The sequence below is a fragment of the Mobula birostris genome, chromosome 32, assembly GCF_030028105.1.
Source record: "Mobula birostris isolate sMobBir1 chromosome 32, sMobBir1.hap1, whole genome shotgun sequence".
Classification (NCBI taxonomy): domain Eukaryota; kingdom Metazoa; phylum Chordata; class Chondrichthyes; order Myliobatiformes; family Myliobatidae; genus Mobula; species Mobula birostris.
In genome coordinates this window covers 4,652,603-4,667,531 of record NC_092401.1, presented here as the reverse complement: position 1 = coordinate 4,667,531, position 14,929 = coordinate 4,652,603, and the positions used below count along the sequence as shown (strand labels likewise).

General features: G+C 43.3%; 1 protein-coding gene across 1 annotated transcript in view; it reads right to left on the bottom strand.

Annotated features, from left to right (window-relative positions):
- Positions 1 to 317: 317 nt before the first annotated feature.
- The window catches only part of LOC140191155 (deoxyribonuclease-2-alpha-like), a 35,136-nt gene continuing 20,524 nt past the window's right edge, over positions 318 to 14,929 (bottom strand). Inside the window, exons 5-7 of the mRNA XM_072248283.1 lie at positions 13,818 to 13,979; positions 5,215 to 5,412; positions 318 to 2,811 (exon numbers count right to left, since the gene is read on the bottom strand). Of these exons, the coding sequence (XP_072104384.1) occupies positions 2,438 to 2,811; positions 5,215 to 5,412; positions 13,818 to 13,979 (734 nt within the window). The 3' untranslated portion in view covers positions 318 to 2,437. The remainder of the gene's footprint in view (positions 2,812 to 5,214; positions 5,413 to 13,817; positions 13,980 to 14,929) is intronic.

Below are 14,929 nucleotides of genomic sequence, written 5' to 3'. Positions count from 1 at the left end.
AGGATCCTTTTACCCCTGCTATTTCTGTACCACTATTACTGTATCTCAATCAATAACAAATGAAACGGGATTACCATGGGTGTTTGATGGCCAGTGCAGACTTGATGGCCTGAAGGGGCCCTTCTGTGCTGTGACTCTATAATCCTGATGTCTAGTTGGGAGAATCACAATGGGCTCTTTCTCTGCTGTAATGCTGCACCCTCTCAAGACTTTGTTTTTGAAATGGCACCCATACACATCATTGCTTCAAGCCTTAATTGAGTTTAAGCGGGGAGTAAAACCAGACCAAAAATCATTCAACAAGGCAAGTCTTGGGTTAAAAGACAAGAATTTATTGTGTTACATAGTTATAATTTAGTGATAACTCAGACAAGGATATTCAAAGCTACAAAGACTGTAGTCAGGAACACCAAGGGCAGCAATCTACAGCAGCAGTACAGGGTGTGAAAACTTCCAGCAGCCCCACTGGAAACGAAGACCTGCTACAGTGAACAGTTTAATTGGGAGCTACCGACCAACGCAGCAAAGGGTGAGTTACGCTACAAGAGGGGGGGCAAGGGGGTGAGTTACAGTCGGTGTTAGCTTGCTGCACAGTTTTTGTTGTAGGAAAGTGCTGGCCTATCTTTGTTAACTTGTTACAACTCACTTTAATGTTCTGATGGCTTTACTGATGCAGGCAGCAGTGCAACTAAGCATAAACAACACTGGTATAATACCTTTTGGGTGGCAGGGTGGAGATGCAGCCCTACCAAAGGAGGTGTAAAGTGCTCCTTCCTTCTGCTAGCCTGCAGATCACCTGTGGGCAAGGTTTAGTACCTGCATAGCCTCCCCCCCCCACCCCAGCCAGGGTCACATGAGGCCATGGGAGCAGGTTGTGGATGGTCGTACGAGCCGCTGGTGTATATTGCAAGTCCTGGTTATGCGACCACTGACGTCAGGCAGACAATCTCTGAAGAGTATTGATAATTGCTGGGGGTCACCAGTCATGTAAAGACACTTCCCAGAAGACGGCAATGGCAAACCACAGAAAAATTTGCCAAGAAGAATCCTGGTTGTGGAAAGGCAATGATCGCCTATGTCACACGACATGGCACATAATTAACAAATAACACCGTTACCATTGGGAGAACTACCCATGGCCTTTTACAAAAGCATGATCAAACAAAATGTGACATGAATTCTGAGAGCAGATGATCAGAAGCTTAGATGAAGAAGTGGATTCTAAGGATTGTCTTAAAGACGGGTTCAGAGAGAAGAATTTCAGACTTCTGGTCTAAGAAAGTGCTGTTGGATCAGTCCGATTCAGAAATGAGAAGGGGAACAGAGTTGAAGAACTCAAGGCTTGTAGGCTCAGAGAAGAAGAATGAAACCATGCAAATAAAGGAAGAATAGTTAAAATTAGGGTGAAGTTTAACAGTTAGCCAGTGCAGGTGAACAAGCACGAAGGAGACTGATGAAGAGAACTCAGTGCTAGTTAGGACACTGGTGCCAGTTTTCTGGCTGGACTCAAGGTTTACGGAGAGCAGAACAAGGACAAATAGCCAGGAGTATATTGGAATGGTCGGGTCTAGCAGAAATGTAAAGGGTAGGGAAGCTGCAACAAAGGTAAGTTGAGGCAGGAGCAGAGTGAGGAGATTGTAGACGTAATGCAAATACTTGATTGGAAGGTGAACTCAGAACTAAATATGATGCCTGTGAACAGTTTGACAGTTTAAACCTGCTCCTTGGGAAAGGGGTTTCAGGGTTCGAAGACATGGACTGAAATTCAAGGCCTCTGGTCTTCACATTGTTATGCTTCGGGACATCTCTACCCACGCGGTCCCTGGAGAAAACAAATACGACGAGCAAGAATTCAGCAGTGACGTGGAGCTCTGCGATCTTTTTCACACAGTCTTTACGCCTGAACTGAAGCCCAATTTTGTTTGGACCAGAGAGGTAGGACCCATCAGTGGGAAATGAAAGGCAGTGAAAAGGAAAGACTTACACTTCACATTCTTTTACATCAGGGAAATCTGTACCAATGGGTACAGAAATCTGTACCAAATCTGTACCACTGTAGATGGTTGCAGTGTAAGACACACCAAACAATCAGCTCACAGCAAGCTCCCAAAATCTGTAATGTGATTATGAGTATCTAATCTAGTTTTGGTGGTGTTATTGGAGATAAAGTATTGACCAAGACACTGTGGCAGACTCCATCTCCAACTCGCTGAGGACCTCAGTAACTCCTTTGAGATCTGAGTGAAAATCTTGTTCTTGCCGTCCATTCTGGTTAAGACTGGATCTGATCTGAAGCTTTTGCAGATCAGGATCCCAATATGCTGGCAGGGGTCAGGGTTGTCTCTGTGGGTGCTAAAGTCCTCACAGCTTGTTACACACTGACACAAAAGCAGAAAGGGGGTTGCTGATGGTTGAACGTTGACCCACACACTACCATTCAATCCCTGGTTTTGACCTTCCCACTGCACGTACACTCGCAGAACTGGCAGGCTGTAACAAGGTTCGAGAAGGCATCCCAGACAACTGGATCATCGTTGCAGACGGTTCCACCTCCCCTTTCCTCCTGGGCCTGGTCTCGGTTGATGTCCCCGATGCAGGTCCACTTTCTACCTCCTTCTGGTGTTGTCACACACCACTTCGAGTGATCCACATGGGTGGAAAAATTGATGCCGGAGGGGAATTTAATTCTCTCCACGTTGTACACCGCGTACTCCGCCGTGCAGTTGGAGGCAAGAGCATGCCGAGAATTCAGCCACGTCTGGGCTAGCAGGTCACTCTGGAGGTCACTGGCCACCCAGCCAGAATACAAATCTGCAGACATAAGGAATGGGAAAAGAATGAGGTCAGAGTGTGATCTGCTGTTCGATAAGTCTGGTAATATCTGTGTGGGGCAGGGAGTGTGTGGTATTGGAGGGAATTGTTAATGTTTCTGATTGAATTCTGAGCCAATGCATCAACCTCCAGCCTGAAACATCAAATATATCCCCACCCCACAGATGCTGCCTGACATGCTGAGTTCCTCCAGCAGTTAGTTTGTTGCTCCATGTTCCAGCATTTACAGACTATCGTGTTTGTCAGACTATTGGAGTTTCACTTCCTTAAATTTCTGTGCATTACCCCAGGAAGGTTTTAGTTTGCTGGAACTAGTTAAGCTATAAAGCAAGCAGAGTTACATTCACAGGAAAGTCAGCAAATAACACGTGGCGATATATTAAGGAATATGCTAGAAAATTGGTCAAGAAGAAAGAAATGTAGAGAGAAAGATAAGTTGAGGGAAGGGATTTCAGAGTTAATGTTCAAGCAGCTGATCTCCACTATGGACAGTCCCAAAGCCCGGCTACGAAAGGAAGAGCTTTGGGAATGAGGATAGCAACCTCGTCCCGTAAAAATCCAGCAGGTACAGAAACATCAGCTGAAGCTCAAGACCTCACCCCTCAGGGAGGAAGGATTGTTGAAGATGGGCCACATGTGAGGACAACCTGAAAGACTGGCCCAGGACAGAGAACACCGTTGAGCTGCTGTCAGTAGCTTATATCCCAGTAGGGGTGATGGGCTTAACCAACAACAACAATGGACAATTCCAAAGGGGAATGCAGGGAAATATCTAGGGTGTAGAATTCACAACACAGGGAAAGGCTGGGAAACAAAAGGACCTGCGTTTTTATGGAGTCTTTCACCTTCCTTTCAATAAGTTCTAAACCTTTCTATGGTCAATTACGAACTTTTGACAAATAATTGATGTAATGTGGGAAATGGCATGGAAGAATAAGGTGAAGACAGCAAAATACATAAGCAAAATTGTTTATGATAATTGGCTACAAAGAGCAAGAGTGGGATAAGATTAAAGTGGTTGGATTGAGTAGCTGTGAATTATATATTTATATGTAGATATAGTTACATATAAGATTACATTTCATTACCTAATAATAGGTTTATATCTTAATGTGAAAAGGGAGGGGGTGGGAGGGGAAAGAAGTAAAATATTTGATGTCAAAATCTTCCCCATATATTCATAAAGGATCCAGGAGAGAACTAAAGAAGGGTATTAAGAAAGCCAGGAAGGGCCATGAAAAGTCTTTGGCAAGTTTGATTTAGGTGAATCCCAAGGCATTCTGTACATACATCAAGAGCAAGAGGATAACACGGGAGAGGGTGGGACCATGCAAGGATACTGTCCTATATTCTAATTAGAGCTATTCTCGATACCCATTTTCGAAATGTAGACGTCATTGACATGATCAGTGTTTTTTTTCAGAGATCAATCAATCACATTGTTGTAATTCTATAGTCACAAATAAGATACCAGGTTTACCTTCCTTAAGGACCATAAGGAAGCACCCATGGACTCCAATTCCAAGAAGGATTCAGGCACATGGGAATGTTCCCCCCCCCCCCCACAGGTCTCCTCCATGTCTATGTTCCACACCATCTATATTACCAGTCCTTCCCTGTCCTTGTCCCTGGAACAAACTCCCTAACAGCTCTGTAGGAGTACTTTCACCAGAAAAGTTACATCAATCCAAGAAAACAGTTCAATGCCCCCTTCTTAAGGGTAATTTGGGCTGGCTATAAACACTGAGCTTGCTAGTGACTCCTAGTTCCCAAAACAAAAAATTACAAATCAAATTACAAATCCTGTCTAGTGTGGTGGGATCTGAATTCATCATCTATAAAGTGTTACCATGTATTGGTCAAAATATTGGACCATAAGACATTTGCCTCATCAGGTCTTCTAATTTAATTTAATCTAATAATCTAATCAAATCTCCACCATTCAATCATTCTTCTGCCTTTTCCTTGTAATCTTTGACATCCTTACGAATCAAGAACCTCTGATTTAAATATACCGAATGACTTGGCTGCCACAGTTGTCTGTGACAATGAATTCCATAGATTTACAACCTCTGGCTAAAGAAATTACTCCTCATGTCTGTTCTAAAAGGATGTCCTTGTATTCTGAGGTTGTGCCTTCTGGTCCTAGACTCACCTATTAATTGAAACATCCTCTCCATGTCCTCTCTATCTAGAGCTTTCAGTATTCAATAAATTTCAATTAGATCACCCCTCTTTCTTCTGAACTCCAGTGAGTACAGGCTCAGAGTCACCAAACGCTTCTCATATGTTAACTCATTCATGCCCAGGATCATTCTTGTGAACCTCAGCAAAGATGTGGTGGGATGACAGCCACAAGTGATGATTGATTGATTACTCTACCTGCTCCGAAGTACTTGTACTTTGCAAAGCTGATGAATTGTTTCCCCGCTGCTGATGAAAGGACAATCTTTCGCTCCCAGGGAGGGCTTTTCTTGTGCTTGCCACTTGCTGCACTCTGCAGGTCTGGTAGATCTTCAGCAAAGGAGGGTGGCACCATGTGATCATAGACGTGAGGGTTGTTGTATAGCAACTGAGTGCCTAGAGAAAAATGTTTAGTGGAGTGTTTTAGGAACGTTTCATCATAGATCAGCCTGAAGATACAATATTCAACATTACATATAAAAACTGGGAAGGTATTGTACTCAATAGATATACCTGGAGGAAATCTGTTCAAGGGGGAGCTGTGCTACAAGAAAGTGACCCCCCACTCTGCCATAGAGAACAGTGGTACCTGTGAAAGGAGAGATTGAGCAACCAAAAGACCCAACCACTAACCACAGCCACCACTTACTCTCGCCCACACTGTAGCAGAATATTTGGATCTTGAATTGGCCTTTACAGCCACCAATAGACAGCCCTTTAGGAGAGAACATCATACTCGACTCGATCACACTACATCATAATCCAGTGTTTCAATGAATTGAAAAAAAACCCCTTATTTCAGAAAATAATGGACCATACTGTCTTGCTGGTGTGAGATACTTGCCATAGAACTTATAGGAAAAAAATCAATACATCACGAGGGGTCCATTTTAAGCATTTCTTCTCTGCTGACAACTTACTTATTCTCCATCTCATTTGTTTTTGTGTATTTTCCAATAGAGTCATAGAAACATAGAAAACCCACAGCACAATACAGCCCCTTCGCTCCACAATGCTGTGCCGAACATGTACTCACTTCAGAAATTACCTAGGGTTACCCATAGCCCTCTATTTTTCCAAGCTCCTTGTACCTATCCAGGAGTCTCTTAAAAGACCCTATCATATCCGCCTCCACCACCGTCGCCGGCAGCCCATCCCACGCACTCACCACTCTCTGCGTAAAAAACTTACCCTTGACATCTCCTCTGTACCTACTTCCAAGCACGTTAAAACTGTGCCCTCTCGTGTTAGCCATTTCAGCCCTGGGAAAAAGTCTCTGACTATCCACACGATCAATACCTCTCATCATCTTATACACCTCTATCAAGTCACCTCTCATCCTCCGTCGCTCCAAGGAGAAAGGCCGAGTTCATTCTCATAAGACATGCTCCCCAATCCAGGCAACATCCTTGTAAATCTCCTGTGCACCCTTTCTCTGGTTTCCACGTCCTTCCTGTAGTGAGGTGACCGGAACTGAGCACAGTACTCCAAGTGGGGTCTGACCAGTGTCCTATACAGCTGCAACATTACCTCTTGGCTCCTAAATTCAATCCCACGATGAATGAAGGCCAATGCACCGTATGCCTTCTTAACCACACAGTCAACCTGCGTAGCAGCTTTGAGTGTCCTATGGACTCGGACCCCAAGATCCCTCTGATCCTCCACACTGCCAAGAGCCTTACCATTAATACTATATTCTGCCATCATATTTGACCTACTAAAATGAACCACCTCACACTTATCTGGGTTGAACACCACCTGCCACTTCTCAGCCAAGTTTTGCATCCTATCAATGTCCTGCTGTAACCTCTGACAGCCCTCCACACTATCCACAACACCTCCAACCTTTGTGTCATCAGCAAATTTGCTAACCCATCCTTCCACTTCCTCATCCACGTCATTTATAAAAGTCACGAACAGAAGGGGTCCCTGATCAGATCCGTAAGGCACAATATTGGTCACTGACCTCCGTGCAGCATATGACCCATTTACAACCACTCTTTGCCTTCTGTGGGCAAGCCAATTCTGGATCCACAAAGCAATGTCCCTTTGGAACCCATGCTTCCTTACTTTCTCAATAAGCCTTGCATGGGGCACCTTATCAATTGCCTTGCTGAAATCCATATACACTACATCTACTACTCTTCCTTCATCAATGTGTTTTGTCACATCCTCAAAAAATTCAATCAATCTTGCAAGGCACGACCTGCATTTAACAAAGCCATGCTGACTATTCCTAATCATATTATGCCTCTCCAAATGTTCATAAATCCTGCCTCTCAGGATCTTTTCTATCAACTGAAGTAAGACTCGCTGGTCTATAATTTCCTGGGCTATCTCTACTCCCTTTCTTGAATCCTCCGGAACCTCTCCCGTCCCCATTGATGATGCAAGGATCATCGCCAGAGGCTCAGTAATCTCCTCCCTTGCCTCCCACAGTAGCCTGGGGTACGTCTTGTCTGGTCCTGGTGACTTATCCAACTTGATGCTTTCCAAAAGCTCCAGCACATCCTCTTCCTTTTTTTTTGTAATTTATTTTTCATTGAATTTCATCATCAAGCAAACATTTCCATAAGATGTATTTCAGATATCGTACATATATATCAAATATATCATATTTGTCACAAATCTCCATATAATATTGATCTGAGTTATACACTTATGGAAAGGAGAGGAAAGATAGAACAATCAAAAGAAGAAAACTACGTACAAAGTAGGGAGTGATCCTTTTTTTAAGTACCTTTGCTATCTCCTCTGGTTCCATACACACTTTTCCACTGTCACACTTGATTGATTCTATTCTCCTCTTGCTCTTCACATACTTGTAGAACGCCTTGGGGTTTTCCATAATCCTACCTACCAAGGCCTTCTCATGGCCCCTTCTGGCTCTCCTAATTTCATTCTTAAGCTCCTTCCTGCTAGCCTTTCTAGCTCCCTATCATTACCTAGTTCTTTGAACCTGTCATAAGCTTTTCTTTTCTTCTTGACTAGATTTACAACAGACTTTGTGCACCATGGTTCCTGTAACCTACCATCCTTTCCCTGTCTCATTGGAATATACCTGCGCAGAACCCCTTGCAAATATCCCCTGAACATTTGCCACATATCTGCCGTACATTTCCCTGAGAACATCTGTTCCAATTTATGCTTCGAAGTTCCTGCCTGATAGCCTCATATTTCCCCTTACTCCAATTAAACGCTTTCCTAACTTGTCTGTTCCTATCCCTCTCCAATGTAATGGTAAAGGAGATAGAATTGTGATCACTATCTCCAAAATGCTCTCCCACTGAGAGACCTGTCACCTGACCAGGTTCATTTGCCAATACCAGATCAAGAACAGCCTCTCCTCTTGTAGGCTTATCTACATATAATGTCAAGAAACCTTCCTGAATACACCTAACAAACTTCACCCCATCTAAACCCCTTGCTCTAGGGAGATGCCAATCAATATTTGGGAAATTAAAATTTCCCACCACGACAACCCTGTTATTATTACACCATAGAGAAATCATAAAGAGTCATAGAGAGATACAGCATGAAACAAGCCATTTGGCCCATTATCTTCAAGTTAACCATCGACTACCTATTGCACTAATCCTATATTGATCTGTTATTTCCCTCCTCCACCCCCAACCCCAGGATTCTGCTATTCACCCACACACTTGGGGCAATTCATGGTACCAATTCACCCACCAACCCACAGGTCTTTGAATGTGGGAGAAAACCAGATCACCTAGAGGAAAGCCACACAGTCATAGAGAGAATGGGCAAACACCATATAGACAGTACCTGAAATCAGGATTGAATGGGGGTCTCTGGCTCTGCCTGCTGCACCACTGTGTCTTCTTTCATAATTTTTTCTCTTTTATGTGTCTTTCTCCTTCTCCTCATCCGTATTGTGGGGAAGTTTGTTCTTCATTCTACTGCCACCTAGCATGGGCTAACAGCTTTGGCAAAGTCCATATTTATTGAGTGTCCACAGACCATTCCAGCATCGGGAGCACCCTGTGCTCACCCAGTGCAGGCTGATCAGAAGCAAGGCTGAAGCCAGGAATTTTGAGGTTGATTCCAATGGACCTCCCAGCTAAGGTAGCCTCATATCAGCAACTCAACCAATGGCCATGTTGGGCTGTGCACAACTCAACCAGTGTCCACTCTGGGCTGTGCACAACTCAACCAATGGCACCTCTGGGCTGTGCACAACTCAACCAATGACAATGTTGGGCTGTGCACAACTCAACCAATGGCACCTCTGGGCTGTGCACAACTCAACCAATGGCACCTCTGGGCTGTGCACAACTCAACCAATGGCACCTCTGGGCTGTGCACAACTCAACCAATGGCAATGCTGTGCTGTGCACAAAGCAAATGATCTGCTGTATTATATTAAAGAAATGTTTGAAATCCAAACCACATTTCACGCCACTTTCAGGACACCTCAATGCACATTGTACCCCTCAAATTGTTTCTGAAATTTGTGGTGAAGGAAATCCAGTTGGCAATTTGAGCTCCCACAAACAGCAACAAACTACTACCAAACATTAATAATCATAGGCATAGAAACATAGAAAACTACAGCACAATACAGGTCCTTTGGCCCATAATGCTGTGTCGAACATGTACTTACTTTAGAAATTACCTAGGGTTACCCATAGACCTCTATTTTTCCAAGCTCCATGTACCTGTCCAGGAGCCTCTTAAAAGACCCTATTGTATCTACCTCCACCATAGTTGCCGGCAGCCCATTCCACGCACTCACCACTCCCTGCATAAAAAACTTACCCCTGATAGCTCCTCTGTACCTACTTCCAAGCACCTTAAAACTGTGCACTCTCGTGCTAGCCATTTCAGCCCTGGGAAAAAGCTCTAACTATCTACACAATCAATGCCTCTCATCATCTTATACACCTCTATCAGGTCACCTCTCATCCTCTGTCACTCCAAGGAGAAAAGGCCAACAAATTACAATGGGAAATAAAAATGCATGCCAAAGGGGCAATGCTACAATAGTTATGAGGGACTTCAATATGTAGGTAGATTAGGAAAATCAGGTTGATGCTGGATTTCAGGAGGGGCAATTTCTAGAGTGCCCACAAGATGGCTTTTTAGAACGCTTGAGTTTGTGCCCACTAGAGGATCAGCTATTCTGGATTGGGTGTTGTGTAATGATTAGAGAGCTTAAGGTAAAAGAATCCTTAGGGGTAAATGATCATAACATGATCAAATTCACCCTGAATTTTCAAAAGGAGAAGCTAAAGTCAGATGTATCAGTATTATAGTGGAGTGAAGGGGCTTACAGAGCCATGAGAGAGAAGTTGGCTGGAATTGATTGGGAAAGAACACTGGCAGGGATGTCGGAAGAGCAGTAATAGCTAGAATTTCTGGAAGCAATTCAGAAGGCTCAGGATATATACATCCCCAAAATGAAGAAATATTCCAAAGGAAAGGTGACATAACTGTCTCTAACAAGAGAAGTCAAAGCCAACATAAAAGCCAAAGAGAAGGCATATAATAGAGTAAAAATTAGTGCGAAGTCAGAGGATTGGGAAGCTTTTAAAAGCCAACAGAAGGCAACTAAAAACGTCATTAAGAAGGTATAGATGGAATACAAAAGTAAGCTAGCCAATAATATGAAAGAGGATACTAAAAGTTTCTTCAGATACATGAAGTGTAGAGGTGAGAATGGATATTGGACTGCTGGAAAACGATGCTGGAGAGGTAGTAATGGGGGACAAGGAAATGGCGGACGAACTGAATAAATATTTTGCATCAGTCTTCACTGTGGAGGACACTAGCAATATGGTGGAAGTTCCAAGTGTCAGGGGTCATGAAGTGTGTTAAGCTATCATAACTAGAGAGAAGGTTCTTGGGAAACTGAAAGGTCTGAAGGTAGATAAGTCACCTGGATCAGATGGTGTATTCCCCTGGATTCTGAAAGGGATGGTTGAAGAGGTCGTGGAGGCTTTAATAATGATCTTTCAAGAATCACTAGATTCTGGAATGGTTCAAGACTACTGGAAAATTGCAAATATAACTCCACTCTTCAAGAAGGAAGAGAGGCAGAAGAATAGAAACTATAGACCAGTTAGTCTGACTTCAGTGGTCGGGAAGATGTTGGAGTCAATTATTAAGGAGGAGGTCTCAGGGTACCTGGAGACATTTGAAAATATAGGCTGTAGTCAGCATATTTTCCTCAAGGGAAAATCTTGCCTGACAAATCTGTTGGAATCCTTTGAAGAAATAACAAGCAGGATAGTCAAAGCAGAATGTGTAGATGTCGTGTATTTAGATTTTCAGAAAACCTTTGACAAGGTGCCACATATGAGGCTGCTTAACAAGATACGAGCCCATGGTTTACAGGAAAGATTCTAGTATGGATAAAGCAGTGGCTGATTGGCAGGCAGAAAAGAATGGGAATAAAGGGAGCCTTTTCTGGTTGGCTGCCAGTGACTAGTGGTGTTCCACAGGGGTCTGTGTTGGGACCAAATCTTTTTACGGTTTGTGTCAGTGATTTGGATGTTGGAATTGATCCATAACTGATCCACACTGATGGTGTTGTCCAGCCATCTAGTCCCACCTGCCCCTAATTGGCCCACAGCCCTCTAAACCTTTCCTATCCCTGTATTTCTCTAGATGGTTTTTAATTTTTGCTACTCTGCCCACCTCGATAGCTTATTTCTGATCAAAAAGTACAACCCCTGTGCTTAGGAAGAAATGGACAATGAGCAATACACATTTCCATCTCAATATATTCTAACCAACATTGCAAAACAAAAATGCCATCAAATGAGGGGCAGCTCATTTCAAATATGCACCACCCTCCTTGTGAAGAATATGCCCTGATATTCCTTTTAAATCTCCTGCTCTGATCTTATATCAGTACCCTCGTGTTTTTAGCACCCCGTCCCAGGGACTAAAAGACTCTGTACTTTCACCCTGAATCTGCTCCTCATGATCTTATATACCTCTATCAGAATCAGTTTCGTTATCACTGGCACGTGACGTGAAATTTGTTAACTTAGCAGCAGCCGTTCAATGCAATACATAACATAGAAGAAAAAAACACAAAATAAAATAATAATAATAATAATAATAAATAAATCAATCAATTACCATATATGTATATTGAATAGATTAAAAACTGTGCAAAAACCAGAAATACTATATATTAAAAAAGTGAGGTAGTGTCCAAGGGTTCAATGTCCATTTAGGCAACACGAGAAAAGGGCATGCCCTGGGTGCTGGAGGTCCTTAATAACGGATGCTGCCTTTCTGAGACACCACTCCTTGAAGATGTCCCGGGTACTTTGTAGGCTAGTACCCAAGATAGAGCCGACTGAATTCACAACCCTCTGCGGCTTCTTCCGGTCCTGTGCAGTAGCCTCCCCCACACCATACCTTACAGTGATGCAGCCTGTCAGAATGCTCTCCACCGTACATCTATAGAAGTTTTTGAGTGTATTTGTTGACGTACCAAATATCTTCAAACTCCTAATGAAGTATAGTTGCTGTCTTGTCTTCTTTATAACTGCATCGATATGTTGGGACCTGGTTAGATCCTCAGAGATCTTGACACCCAGGAACTTGAAACCACTCACTTTCTCCACTCCTGATCCCTCTATGGGATTAGGTGATCCCTCCATCCCCTACATTCCTGGGAATAACGTCCTGTAAATGCAGCACAGTGAATGGTAGGGCACTGAGGAGTGTGAAAGAACAAAAGGTTCCAGGAATACAGATCCATAATTCCTTAAAAGTGGTGTCACAGGTAGATAGGGTCATAAAGAGAGCTTTTGGCATATTGGACTTCATAAATCGAAGTACTGAGTACAGGAATTGGGCTGTTATATTGAAGTTGTATAAGATGTTGGTGAGGCCTAATTTGGGGCAGTTCTCGTCACCTACGGTACATACAGAAAAGACATCGATAAAATTGAAAGGCTACAGAGAACTTTTACAAAGATGTTGTCAGGCCTTGAGGACCTGAGATATAGGGAAAGACTGAACAGGTTATGACTTTATTCCCCGGAGTCAAGGGGAATGAGGGGAGATTTGAGAAAGATAATACAAAACTATGAGGAGTATAAAAAGGGCAAATGCAAGCAGGCTTTTTCCCGTGAGGTTGGGTGAGACTAGAATTAGAGGTCATAGGTTCAGGGTTAAAGGTGTAATATTTAAGGAGAACATGAGGAGAACCTTCACTCAGAGAACAGTGAGAGTGTGGAATGAGCTGCCAGCAGAAGTAGTGGATATGCAACATTTAAGAGAAGTTTGGATAAGTACATGTATACGAAGGGTATGAAGGGCTATGGTCCGGGGTCAGGTCGATGGGACTAAATTTTGGCACGGACTTATGTGGGTCAAAGGGGCCTAAATCTGGTTATAGTGTACCATGAATCTCTGCCTCCAGGTCCAGGCAGCATCCTGGTAAATCTTTTCTGCACTTTTTAGTTTAATAATACCTTTCCTATCACAGTGACCAAAACAGTACACTGCCACGACAATATCTTACATCACAGCACCCCCTAATTCCTGTACCCGGCACTGCACCATCCATAGTGCAGAGCTTCCGTAGTACCATACTTCAAACAGTGCATCACAGCTTCAATACCTCCCCATTGACATTGCTGCTCTCCATCATCAAAGGAGCAGCAGCCCCTTTTATGCACCAAAATCTGATTATATTTGTATTCCCAACTCCCTGCAGTAGGATTCCAACTTAGAAACTTTGGACTTCAAGGCTGTGCACACCTCCTGTTAACTCAAACCCGGAAGGCATACCTTTTGAGAAAGTGCCTTACCAATTTCCTGGAACTGAGAATAGGGGTACGTGACACAGAGGAAGGATTGACCATTAGTCCACCCGCTGTGAGGCCACTTGTAGCTTTCATCAGATCTCGGTGGAAAGTGTGGAGTACTGTGAACTAACCAGAAGCCTTGTTTCTGATCCAAAAGTACAACCCCTAGGTTTAGGAAGAAAATGGACAATGATCAATAAACATTTCCATCCCAATATATTCTAACCAACATTGCAAAGAAATATCCAGACTGAGATTTTCAATCTCACAGGAAGCAACAATCAAAGTGGGAATCTTGGTATCCCACCACAGTAGGAGCCAACTGAAAAGTTTCTTCCTCAGGCACTAAATCTGATCAACCATTCTATTTACTCCCCACCCCACCCTCCTCTATTTATTATTTGTCACTTCACTGCACTGTAGACACATTAAATGACTTTTTATAATGTTGTTTGCATTGTAAACACAAGCTAACATTTACATATTTATGCACATTTCATTCCATTCCTGTCCTTTAAACTCTTACTGTTATGAGACTCTCCCAACTACGCCAGCTTCTGAGATTTAAACGCTGTAAACTCTCTGAAGTACGGATAGCTGGAGCAGCCACTTTAAGGGCTTATGATGTTCGCGTTAATTGATAATCATGTTTTGGGCGCCAAGAATTGAGAACTTAAGGAACACCTGAACATAGGTTCAGTGCTCAGTCGTAAGCCTATCAGAGTTTTCATGTAGCATTTGTTTTGTGCTCAGTTTTTTGATCCGTTTGAAATTGTGTCTCAATCCCAGCCTCAAATACTATAGCATTTGGGTCCAAGCCATCCTCGTCGGGGACTCTTGTTACAGCACGATTGAGCCAACATGGGCCCAGCAGGATATCAGAGTCTTTCGCCTGCTGTGACCAGTCATAGTGAAGATATTTCCTGAATGAGCCTGGAGATTCACGAACTCCAGGTAGCCATTAGTCAACTTTGGCAAGAAGGAAGCCAGAGTCGCTTGGGAGAACCAGTTGGTCCCCAGAGTCGGTGCATTGTCCTACCACAGAGAGATTTGACTGCAACCCAGGCTTTTGCCGTGGCTTCCTCATTCAATGCTTGTTAGTATTTGAACCTCAG